This window comes from Aptenodytes forsteri, unplaced genomic scaffold (assembly GCF_000699145.1).
Source record: "Aptenodytes forsteri isolate BGI_AS27 unplaced genomic scaffold, ASM69914v1 Scaffold4, whole genome shotgun sequence".
NCBI classification, from domain to species: Eukaryota; Metazoa; Chordata; class Aves; order Sphenisciformes; family Spheniscidae; genus Aptenodytes; species Aptenodytes forsteri.
The window spans coordinates 1,471,749-1,484,635 of NW_008795442.1; the positions used below are offsets into that span (position 1 = coordinate 1,471,749).

The following is a 12,887-nucleotide window of genomic DNA, read 5'->3' on the forward strand; positions in this document are numbered from 1 at the left end:
ACTGTTCCATCAACTGTATAGGATTGTGTGTGTGATCATAGCCTGACTGTCATTTAAGCATACTGAAGAATCATCAAGCCATCTTTTTTTTTTCCCTGAGATATGTTAAGACAGAGAAAGGAAATTATTTTTTTAAAAAGCAATTAATAGCTCACCCTGAGCTCAGTGGAATTTCATGAGACAAAGAAAAGCCATCTTGGCACCCCTAGCATTCTTCTGTAAAATATTAAAGACTTCTGGGAAACAAAAATGGTGTGGGGATTTCTTTAAAAAATAAAAAGGGTCTCACAAATATATTTAATGAACAACATGAGATAAGTGAAATACAGGGAATGCCACAAGAATCCCTTAAAAAAATGCTTGAAGAAAGAAGCCTAAGAAATGGCTTGAAGAAATGCCTAGCTATGGATTGTCCTCCAAGACATGGAGATAAGACAGAGATCTCGTGCCAAGACAGCCCTTATTTGTATGCAGTACCTTTCCAGCCATTTTGTGTCCTTATTTTTATATGCTTTTTTATACTGTACGTAAACAGACCACAAAAAAAAATTAACAAAACATGGTCAACAAAGTGATTCTTTAGAAAGCCTTTCCTAATAAGGAATGGACTTGAAGAGGGCTATATCAGTCATATTTTTCCATGACATAAATAACTTTGTTTTGGTAGTGAAAAGTCACTACCTAACACAAATATTACAATGCAGAAACAGAAGGGCCTATACAACCAGAAACAAACATCTGCCAATGCATTTTTTCCACTTACGCCCTCTGCAAATGAGGTCGAGGTTGGAAATTATTTGAACAGATGGATGTGCACTATTTCCTGGAACTTCAAAATCCATACACTGTCTTTGCCATGCACTATCATTCATACGTGGCTTATGAAAGCAAATGACAGTTTGGATTGCCACTTGTGCATGTTTATTCACTGAAACAGTTCAACTTGTAAGCTTGGAAGGTCCTTCTGATCTAATGCTACTACCTTGTACCAGTGATACTCAAAAGTACTTTGCAAATGTTAACAAAGGACAGGCTCACAATTACCTCATAGCTTGAGAATCCTGTAATTTATTTTCTAAAGAAGGGGGGAAGCTGGACAAAAAGAGCTGTTAAGGGAATTTTTGCAATAGGGCACCTATGTGCACATGCACTTAACAGTAGATAGGTGTGGATTTGGGTGTTTATGTTGGATAACTAAGTTTCTAGGTGCACAAGAAACCATTACAAAAGTCTGAGAAACGTTAAGGTGATTCAACCATATTTCAAGGGTATGCTTGATAAAGTAACTGCAGCAGAGACCTGTGAGTTAGGAAACAGACTCTTGTTTCAGTCTCACAGACCGCTATTTGACTTGGGCTAATGACAAAAGGCAAAATTTGAGTGATTTGTGAGCAGTCTGGAAAACAGATATTTAATGATAACTATATGGATTCATTTACCTTCAGTGAGGATTACATATTGATAGACTTTTTTTCAAGTCTTCACATGTTTCATTCCTACTTATAAGACTTTGGCCCTACATAACTTTTGATATCAAGACTCAAGAGCTTTAAATTTTTCTCTTAACTTTATTTCAGGCACTGCAGTATGAAAAGTGTTAGTCTGAACAAGTTCCCAAGCCTGTAATAGAGCAATTTAGAATTCTAGATCCTCAGGTCTCACCTTTGGCAAACATCTCTAACTCATTTTATTAATTAAATAGAACATTTTCCAGTACCCTTAAATGGCTCAAAAGTTTCCAATGTCTTTGTTAACTACTGGACTCTAAAGCTTTTAATTCTTTCATACTTTTATTGCACTGTGACTAATCAGAATTGCACTTGTGATAATTCTTGTGCTTAGGACCTTCCATTAGAAAGAAACAAACATGTTGAAAACTCATTGCACACAATGCCATTTGAAGTATAATTCTGTATTTCAAATTTTCCCACTGCTCTTAATGATTTTAGCAGGAGATTGTTGGTGTTAAAATGAAGACCTAGACAATCAGTATTAAAAACCGTAATTAAAACTAAAAGGGTTTGGAAATCTTTCACAAGTAAATTGAGATTTCCACTTGTTCCAAAAAATCTTAAAGTTAGGACTAGAAAAATAGGTAAAGGAAAAATACTTTAGAGCATGGCATACGTTCCTGAAAATGGCAGAGTTCTTCATCTTAAACATGGTTTTAAGACTAAACAGACAACATCTACCATATCTTAGGAATATAGCGGAAATACCCCTTTCCCAACTTTTTTCTGAATTTCAATTAATCCAGTATGGGATGCTGAGCTTTCAGCTACAAAGCGACACCTAACTGAATGTACCAAGACGTACTTCCTTTATAAGCGCTGTTCTCTTCTCCAGAGCACCTGTTGCTTTCCCATAATAGTGAGTACTTAAGTTTATCGATTGGGTCTACCTTTGAAAGGAGAGTGAGTGAAGAAAGACATTTAAAGGCTCCCAGAAGCATCTGACTGACACACTGAGGCTGCTTAGGAGCGCAATGCAGAGTCTCTCCAACCACCCTCCTGAAGCTCTGCCCAAATAAGCCACGATTCCTGGGCATCTGCAGCAAACTAAGCAACTACAATGAGGAGTAAGCTACAACAATTCCTGTTAATACTGTGTAAACCTGTATTTGTACACACCTGCTGCTCTGTGAGCAATAAACCAGGGCTGGAACACATTTTCTGGAGTGGTTTGACTCTTTATTCCTCAGCGAACGTTCTGGCCCTTCCTTAGAATCCGACCAAGACTAGGATTCATCACAACTAGTGCTCCAACGTGGAGCCAGAATATTTTGTGTGTGTGGAAAAATCAAAAATTGTCATCAGGCACAGCAGAAACCTCCTTTCTCTACTTCTCCATTCGGACTTGAGGAGTTTTACACGTTTGCCTAAGAAACAAACACATGTCAAGTACTACACTGTTATGGAATTAGTTACAGAAAACAAAACTGGGATAGTTGGAATTTTCTTTAACTTACAAGGAAAAGTACAAAATGACAGGAAAAAACATATTTCAGAATCAGAGCGACTTCTCTTAGCAAAAGAGCATGGTCTCAAAAACACCCCCAAGCAATAACAGTAACCCCCAAGGAAAAGGTTTAAACATACTCAAACTCATTGATTTGTCACCAAAAAACAATAGAAACTGATAGATAACACTCATTTTTGCAAGTATATCAGCAATCTTTAACTATAATAAAACAGTAATTGAAAAGTTCTTTGAAAATAAGTCTATGGATAGACCTGTGGTACAGAAAAGAGCCATGAAGTCAGAATACGATTCTTTCTAAATGAAAGATTTGAGTGTGTTCTTCCCATATGTTTAACGTAAAGTTTTTAAGTAAAAAAAAAAAAAAAAAAAAAGGAAGTTTAAAGTTTGAAAAATGTGAGCATTTTGAGAACTCTACTTACAGTCATTTCTATGGTCAGTAGGTTACAGAAAACAAAATAAAATAACAGATGGCACATTTCAAAAGACAATGTTCAATTCAGACAGCCAGTTACTTATCCAGATATTTGAGGTAGTTTTTGGACCTGCTGATAATGATTGTTTCCTAAAAGGGTTGCACAACACCTCGAAAGATCACCTAAATTTCTTTAAATAACGCTTACAAAAATATTATTATTTTCCTTTTTTTTTTCTTTAGGCTTTTTAACTTAAATGTCATGCTGCAGATCATTAGAAACATACATTACAAGATTAAACTCATACTTTGATAACTTGTTGCTTTAATAAGATCTCTACAGATTTAAAGACTATGAAACAAATTAATATGGCTCTGTATTCTTATTTCCTTGAACTTGATAGTGTACAAAATAAACTTAATTGATACAACTCACTAGGACAATTCTCATAGTGTATACCTGATGAAGATATGAGAGTTATGTCAAGGCTAAATCTAATTCATTAGTCTTTTGAATGTATTTCATTATTATTCTCTTCCAAAAGGTAATGCCACTACAATGCACATACCTAAATTTTCTCAATCTTTCTACAACTCAGCACAGAAATTAAGTTTATGGTAGAATTGTTTTAACTTCACAATTTTTTTTCATTTACAGACAACAGTTTTATATTAAAAGAAGACTTAAACATAAACCTTATTTTACTTTCTGTAACAGATAATAACTGTAGCAATACAGACAAGGATATATCCTCTTGAGGTTTTTGTGGTGATCACAACTCCATAGTGGGACTGCAGCATGGCGGCATAAAAGACTGCAAAACAATTAATTAAATAATGTAATTTTCTTCTCTTTTGCACCACTTATTCCATCTAGTCATCTCAAGTGGAAAAGAAAAACAACCTCCTTCCTTTTTACAGATGAGGAAACTGAAGCATAATAAAGAGTCATGCTACCCTTCAAATTGTGAGAACGTAAATGGAGAAGGAGGGATAGGAACAGAGTCCTTCTGTCTTTGGCTTTATCTGACCTCACCTACCTAAAGGAAGGACTACTGTTGCTCTTGATTGGAAAGGAAAACCTGTAACAAGCTGTTTCCTGTGTTCAATATTCTAAAACAAAAAACAAAAAAACAAAAAACCAAAAAACAACCCAGCCTTGTTTTAAAATTAGGTTGAGGTTTTAAATTGCCTAACAGGTATAACGGATTTTCATCATTTAATATATTTTTTCCAGAAATTGGGTAAGATTGAACTTCAAATTATCCCCACGAAAAAATCAGGTAGTCTAAATTCATCACATTTGATATCTTTTTCTTCTTCAGAAGTTTATGGTGTGTTATTTTTTCTGGGATTTTGAATGGAGAGTAAAAAGCCATTTGGACGAGACCAAAATAGAAACGTAAATTATTTCCTTACCTGTAATTTTATCTTCTCTATGAGGGTACCTGCTGCTCTGTTAGTGCAGTACTGATGTGTTTTCTGCCTTTGTCCCAAGCTTCAGAGATTCCTCTGGTGATTTTTCCCCACTTGCTTACCAGCTTCCACTGCTGGCATTTTGAGGTAGTGCACTCACATTTGGATCCACGAATACTGCCACAGCTGAGGGAATATAAGACAACTAAAAAACAAGTTAGAAAACAGCAGAGCAATATCCAGGCAGGAAAAAAAAAATGTTTAAAAACAATGAATCAGTCATCAACTTGAAACCCTTCGATCATTTTCCTCTCTCTTTCCATCCATTTAGAATCTCCACATGAAGAAAAGACTTTCCCAAGCTTGGAGAAATTTTAGCCAAAGTAGTGGGTGCTGACAGAGTAGTGGGTACCCATTCAGAGAATATAAAATTATTTTAAGGGAATCTAATTTTAACTTTCTCCAGCATGAGTACCCATCACGCCATCACTCTAATACAGATAAGAAACAGAAGAAAGGTGGCAGATTTGGAGGATTTCAGAAAAATCCCTGTCTCAAGTCTTAACAGAACCAGGGAAAAGGAAGACTCAAGGGCTTTTCACCTAAAAGCTGTCATAGATGAAGAACTGAAGGATTTCTAATTTCCCAGGGAAAAATACATAAAGTCTGGTTCACTAAGAAGTAGTTAAGATTATGGTTGCTGATCCCCTACTAACAGTTGTAGTCATCTTGGTCATCAGAGAAAAAGAAGGGAAAAGAGAAACTAGTACTGTCAATTTAATAACTAAATAAATTAAACACAAAACAGAGAGCATATCTACCATGCATGTTTGAAGTTGCATGTAGATGACAAAATTTCACTGGCATTCTCTTATGTTTTTTACGTATAATGGTCACAAGTTCCTGTGGCATTCTTGGAAGAAGATAGCATAACACACTGGTACTAATTCCAGAAAATGATGGCTTTGATGCTTTTCCCTGGCATTTGCCCTGAACTCATGATAAACTGATGCACGTTACTAGCATCATTCCTGAACTGATTAGAAATGTCTTCTTGCTTGAGTATTATGGAGATTTCCAGGTGAAAGTTACAACTTCCTGTACTGGGGATCACCTTGATACTGCTTCTGAACTCCACAGTACACAGAAAAGATGTATCCTGTCAAAGGAAAAAATGAACTCTAGAAATTTAACTAAGAACCTGCTTTGGTATTCAATTTAATTTGTCTTTCTTAAAGAACCTGGCAAGTTGTCTTCACACCTGCATCTTCTCATTATCTTCTGACTAGTATGTGACCCAAGACAAGGTAAGTATGAATGAATCGGAGCAGCTAATCACAATTAAACACTGGTATTCTAAAATCTCAAGTAATGAAGGAAAGACCAAAAGGCTCTGAAGAGGTTGTTGCCTTCAAATTTCAGGAACGTAAGTACCAATGATTTGCCTTAAGGTCAAGAGAGAGAAAAAGGACTCTGGTAATTTCTTGAATGACCCTCCAAAAAGAAATTCGCTTTGCAAATAATCAGCTTCAAATTTGCCAAGTTGCATTCTAGGAGAAAGTCTCCTGTTCCTTTTTCGTATTTTGAAAATGTTGAACAATAATTATTAACAACTGGAATTAGAATGATGCCTTGAAGATGATAAATTTGCTATGCTATCTCATTTTCCAAGGTCACTCTGAAAAGATGATAAGGAGGCAGGACAGAGGGATCTCAGAATTCTAGAAGAACAACTACTCTGATTTTTCAGTGCATTTGCCTGAATTGGTAACAGCACAAGCAGAGGTAAAGTCCTTTGGTCTTCTTTTGGCAGGGTCATGTTTCTGAGCCACAAAGCTTGAATTCAAGATGAAGGAACAAGCTGTTCTTCTGGCTGGCATCAGTAAGATATTTTCTGGCATTTTTGAACCTGAAGAGGCAAAGCTGTTTTGGACCTCTTGACATATGCAGCTCCATTAAAATTCTCAAATTTTCTATTACTACTGAGTTTGTAGATACATGTTGGTTAGACACAATCCATTGCTTCCTTGAGATCATATCCATCTTCTTAAACTGGAGACACACTGTGTTCACTTCTGGTTTTAGAGGTCTTGCCAATATAATTCTACCGGTCACATCATACAAATAAGTCATGGTGAACTCGGTATTTTGTAGCTTCACCCAGAATCTCCACTTCAGAACTCTATGGCATTTCTCACCGCAGATATGGAAGGGGATGAATGATGGTCAGGACTGTAAGATCTGAGAAGGAATCATCTGTGTATGCTAATAATGCAGTAGAAGAAAGCTCAAAGTCCATTTTATAGAACTTATAAAGTCCTTTGGAGTCTTTTCTCCATACAGAGCAGTAGTGTCTTTCCTAAGATGAACCTGGTGTTCACCAAGGTGGAAGAAGGAGTAAACTACAAGCTATGAAAAAAATGAACAATTTTGAAATTCTTATGGAAATTAATTTTATGTTGGTCCTCTTCTTTTTTAATTTAGTCCTAGACATCAATCTTCCACTTATTCTTGCCTGAAATACATTTTTTCTTCATTTTGAACAGTTCTCAGATAGGACAGGACTATCTTCATTATTCTTATGGAGAAATAAGTAAGATTTACAACCATGCTCACTTTGTTCTGCAAGGGAATAATATCTGAGTAATCTGATTTCAACTGGTTTGAGAGTTGTTCACTCCTCCAACGGTTACTGTGCATAATGCTCTGTATGACTGACTTTCTCCGCTTGATATTGATTATTATCCGTTTCCTTCCTTCCCTATTAGATGGCAGAAGAGCAGAGCTGCAACAGGGCAGTACTTCTGAGGTTTTCTATACAGTCCTAATGAGTAAGGAAATACCTCAAGAAAACTATGGGATTTTGGAGAGTTGAAAGTAATATCTTTTGAACAGTTGGGGGCTACTTTTCTACTCCCTCATATCCGTTCTGCAACTAAGCAGTGATGCACAGTTTTTGAAGCCTGTGCCAAATACCCATGGAAAGAAGCAAGAGTTCTGCCTGCAGCTATTTAGGTAGTAGGTAATGTGAGGTTTCAGAACACTCCAGTCCCTCTGAGCTGAAATGTATCATTTCTGACTTGCAGAAATGATCCAAAGAAGCCCTTACAGACTGCAAAGGAGGGTGAGACAAGGAAGAAGCACTAGTTTTAGAGCATGCCAGCATGACTCACACAATACTGGCATTTGAATATCATCTTCCTATACAGTAACTTGTGAGGTAGTAGAAGCTGAAAAAGATTTCCCAGGAAAACTAAAAAGGACTGCTAGATATTCAAAGAGCCCTTCTTGCACAGCTGTGAAAGGACAAAGAGACTGGCAGAAAATGGAGCTGCAAATCAGAGTGGAAACATCTTTGATTTCGGTGTCAGGACTTTTCTACTTTGTGGAGAAGTGGAGAAAAACAGTAATTTACATACAGCCTTCAGAACTCACTCTTATTTTCCATCATATTCCATCAGCAGAAAACTATTCTTCAGACATGAGGTCAATATCTCAAACATGCCAGCAAGGACAAATTGGGGGAAAAAAGAAAAGAAAGAAAAATAAATCACAAGTCGAATCTTTTGGGACAAAGGCAGAAAACCTCTTGGCTGGACTGATGGAGTGGAGGATTCCCACGTGGAAGAAAGTAATGCTTGCAAAAATCACTGATTAGTTAATTAGTGACATGCAACTGAAATCCATTTGCATTTTTCTTTAAATATTGCAGAAATATTTTCCTTTGATTTCAGAGTAATTCTGTCAATTTTCAAGTTCTGCAGAAGCTAAAATGATGCTTTACAATGGATGCTAGCTGCAGTCTTACCTTAGAAAAAACTATTCCCTCATAAAAATGTATAAACCACAGCATATATTACTAATACTCTGCGAGTGTGATGAAGAGATTGCAATGGATTTCATTTCTGATTTGTACAGTGTGCCTACTCACAAAAAAATTAAAGTAACACTTCTGAATAGCTAGAGACAAGACCCAGTGTATTCACAAGGAGGTGCAGCAAGGGATTGAAAAAAAATAATGAAAAATTGCAGATCATCTAGGCAAAAGCTGCTAATTAAGAAAAATAAAAATACTATTCTGTTTTTAGAAATTATTTTCTTTCAAGTAATGCATTAACAGGCTCCCTCTTTCCAGAAGAGCTGTACCTGTGAATATTGCCTTTAACACATTCTCTCTTTTGTTGTTCCTCACTTTCAGTTCTTAATATCAGTACCCATAGGACTCAAAGTCGGAACAGAACTAAACAAAATTTGAGACCGAAAATGTCTTGCGAGTTGAATGTTTGGATTATCTTCACCTGCCCAACAAGTTTTACTGACCTTTCAGTCTATGACTTTGCCTATAACATTTCATACCACAACACTTCTTCCTTTTATCCTTTTCATCATAACTTGTGTTTTGTGGGTATTTTTAAGTACATTTGCCTTTGGGGAAAGGACTATGACTTGTCTAGATTTCTGTGACCTACAAATGAACATCACCAAGCTGTAGGCCTAAACTCGTGTCAGATGTAGACTTGCAACAGGAACCTTTTCATAGGGTAGAACTAGGCACGCCAACTTCACGTTAAAGAAGTAAATTTGGTATATAGCAGCTATTTTTAAGGAAAACAGTGAATTGCATAGCCCTGAATACTGATGATTCCTTGTAACATGTGTTGGCTGGAATGCTAACTATTTTCATCAAAATGCCCATGTGTCCCAAAAGATTAGTGTTTGGGTGCCCTACAAAAAATACAGAGCTTCAGTATGAATGAATTGTGATGCTAGATCAAAACAATAATTATTGACTAATGCAAAAAGCTAGCTTGACCCCAGAAAATGTCATCCTATTTCCATTACCAGATCATTTGCCCCCTGAAACTTGTATGTATTTTTAGGAAAATGTGTACATACCACTTATTGCTATTTTAATGACAGATTAGATACAGTGGGTCTCTGAGTGAGCAATGAGAAACATGCTGAGACAGCTGCAAATTTCTCCTAGTGACAGATTAGCCAAAGGCATGGAAAGAGATACCATAGCAACAAAGAGGTTGTCACAAGTGCAATCACTCTTTTCCATGAGTAGTATTTTGCTACAGTCTGTGCACTTACTTATATTGTAATCACATCCTTTTTATGAACTGCAAGGTATTACTAGTCACTGTATATATGTATATTATTCCTATAAATCTTCATATGAAATTAAGGTAGAAGGTGAGGAGCCTATAGACAGAGGCTCTGAAGTGAGGCAGGGGGATAGAGCAGTTTCACAATGAGGTTGTTTCTTACATTTATTCACACAGCCCCTTAAATAATATTAGGAAAAGCACTTCCTGTCATTATTTACTACTGACGCATAGCAGATCATTGATTTATCCTGTAAGTATTTCACGTTTCACAGCGGTCAAAGCAAAAGGCAAATTGTTTCATGTGATGGAAGTTAGTAGCAGTTTTACACTGAAAAAATGTCGTGTGAGAAATACATTGCCTTATGAGCACTGACTGACCACAACTCCCGTACAGCCGGCCTACCGGAAACATCCTAGAATAACCTATACACAACGTTTATATGATGAATTTCTGCTTTTTCTAATTACGTGTCATCACTACTGCTGTTTTTGAAAAGCCTGGAGGAGGAAGAGAAATAAAGACATGAGGGAAGGGGCTGCCACAATGGCAATATTTCTTTTCAACTTTGGCAGAAAAAAACAGTAATCCTTGTTCCATTTTCTTCCGCTCTGCTGCTGCTTAAAGAGCCTATGCATCTGTTGCTCATGCAGAGAAGCACAGATCAACAACTAACATAGCTGCATTGCTAACACTGATGTCAGGCTCAGTTACAAGAAAAATGCCATTTTCTTCTCATATCCAGGGACACATTTTCGCCCTTTTGTATTATGTTGTCTTACTCAAGCAGTGGTTATGACAGCACTAGTAGTAGTTCAGTCACCACTAATGCTGCCTCCTGATACTGGGAATCACAGTCGCCCACTGCAAAGCATTACTACATAAAGGTACCTAACAGAGGTCTTTTCATTCCTTGTGCTGAAAGGGTTATGAACAGCATATTTTATAAATTGAAACATAAATAAAATTACTGCCTCTCCTTTCAGCAGCTGTAATTAATTTAGAAACAACCCAGCATCTGCAAGTGAGAAAGAGGAGATAAGGTAAAAATGTAAGCAGTATTTATAGATAGCAACAGAACTGCATTGATTTAGAGTACTGGAATGCACATACTGAACACGATTTGGCTTCATGTGCAGCCAGTTGGTGTGTTTGGATGGTACACTTTCTCCTCTTCCAAGAACGTTATTCAATTTTTAGTTTCTTTTAAACTCTGGATGCCATAATGTAAAATTAGATTAAATGGAATATTACAAATATCTGACTTCAGGCTCTCTCCAATATTGTTTTGGAATGCAGATAAACACTCTCAGTATGGATTTCTGTCCATCCCGGCAATATTTCTGTTCTTTTCACACTAGCCGTCTATCTCTGGTATTGATTTGGAAAGCAGATTTGGATTTGGAATGTAGATAAATATACTCAATATGGATTTATTTTTGGCCCTGTAATATTTCTCTTTTATTTCTCTCTGTCCTTGTAATATTTATTTCGGTTTTTTATAGTACTCTATTTCTAATATTGGTTTGGCATATAGTTATGTAGTAATATATTAGATATTGATTTCTTTTGGTTCTGCAGTGTGCTTTGCCCCACATATTAAAAATAATAGCCAGTTTTCAGAGTGACAATTGCAATTTCTTCTGCCCCTCATAGAAGTGTGGGTGCTCAGCTATTCCAGAAGTTGGATGCTCATTTCCAAAAGATGGCCCTTTATTACCTGTCTGAAAATACTACTTTCACTTGTTTATAGGAAAACATTGTTCACTTTCTCCTTCTAGAGATTTTCAGAGGTTAATAATCAATACCTGCTATGCATTACATCTGATCTTTTTGGTTAATTTATATTATTAGTATTAGTATTATTAGTAGTATTATACCAACAAGTCAGTTCTAAAAGGACATGCACTGGTTGCCAATTTTTGCTGAATAATAGATACTGGACATGTTGCTCATCATAGTATGATTCACCGATTTAGCTCATAGCTGTGTGTCCTCAGAACATGAACATTTTTGAAACTGTTCTTATATTATTTTGCATTTCATAGTGGCCAAAGTCCAAAGCTTCCCAAACTGACAAAGAATGAAGGGGCTTTTTTGATCATCTTCCTATTGAAGACCACACCAAAGAGAGTAAAGCCTCCGAGTCAGCATCTTTCTATTCAACATTAAGTATCTAAATGTGAGGCGCTAAGCTAGTCATCATAGCTTCCCTTTAGAGTTATTAGGGAAACATAAACACCTCCAGAAGATAATTCATCTGACTTATCTTAGGACAAAATGAATTGTCCTCTGGAATTGAACAATTCTCTCCGATACTAAAAAGACAGCCTAGAGCTTAGGCTAGTCATCTCACTCTAGAGAGTCCTAGCCCCAGCAAAGTCCAGCAAATTCCACTCCACATATTTTAACCAGAACTTAGTACTTAGCATTAAACTATGCCTTATTCCACAAGCAATTCTACCAAATCAAACTAAAAGCTTAAGGACAAGGTACTATTTCATTACTGCACAATGGTTCAAAGCTGCGCCAGGGGAGGTTTAGACTGGACATTAGGAAGCATTTCTTTACCAAGAGGGTGGTCAAACACTGGAACAGGCTTCCTGGAGAGGTGGTCGATGCCCCAAGCCTGTCAGTGTTTAAGAGGCATTTGGACAATGCCCTTAACAACATGCTTTAACTTTTGGTCAGCCCTGAATTGGTCAGGCAGTTGGACTAGATGATCGTTGTAGGTCCCTTCCAACTGAAATAGTCTAGTCTAGTCTAGTCTATTTCACATGAAAAATATCAATGCATATTTCCCTACATCTTCATAAAATATCAGCCCAGGGACACTTCCCCACTCCTGGGCACAAGGGCACACTTCTTGAGTCATGTCGCAGATCCAGGATCTCAAGATGAGACCCAGGATGCACCCCTTTACCTGCGTTCCTGTGCCCTAGTTTCTGCAGGAAAGACACATGGG

General features: G+C 36.8%; 1 protein-coding gene across 1 annotated transcript in view; it reads right to left on the bottom strand.

Moving 5' to 3' along the window:
- Positions 1-4,928: 4,928 nt before the first annotated feature.
- The window catches only part of FAM19A2 (family with sequence similarity 19 member A2, C-C motif chemokine like), a 46,411-nt gene continuing 38,452 nt past the window's right edge, over positions 4,929-12,887 (bottom strand). Inside the window, exon 5 of the mRNA XM_019472545.1 lies at positions 4,929-5,015. Within this exon, the coding sequence (XP_019328090.1) occupies positions 4,929-5,015 (87 nt within the window). The remainder of the gene's footprint in view (positions 5,016-12,887) is intronic.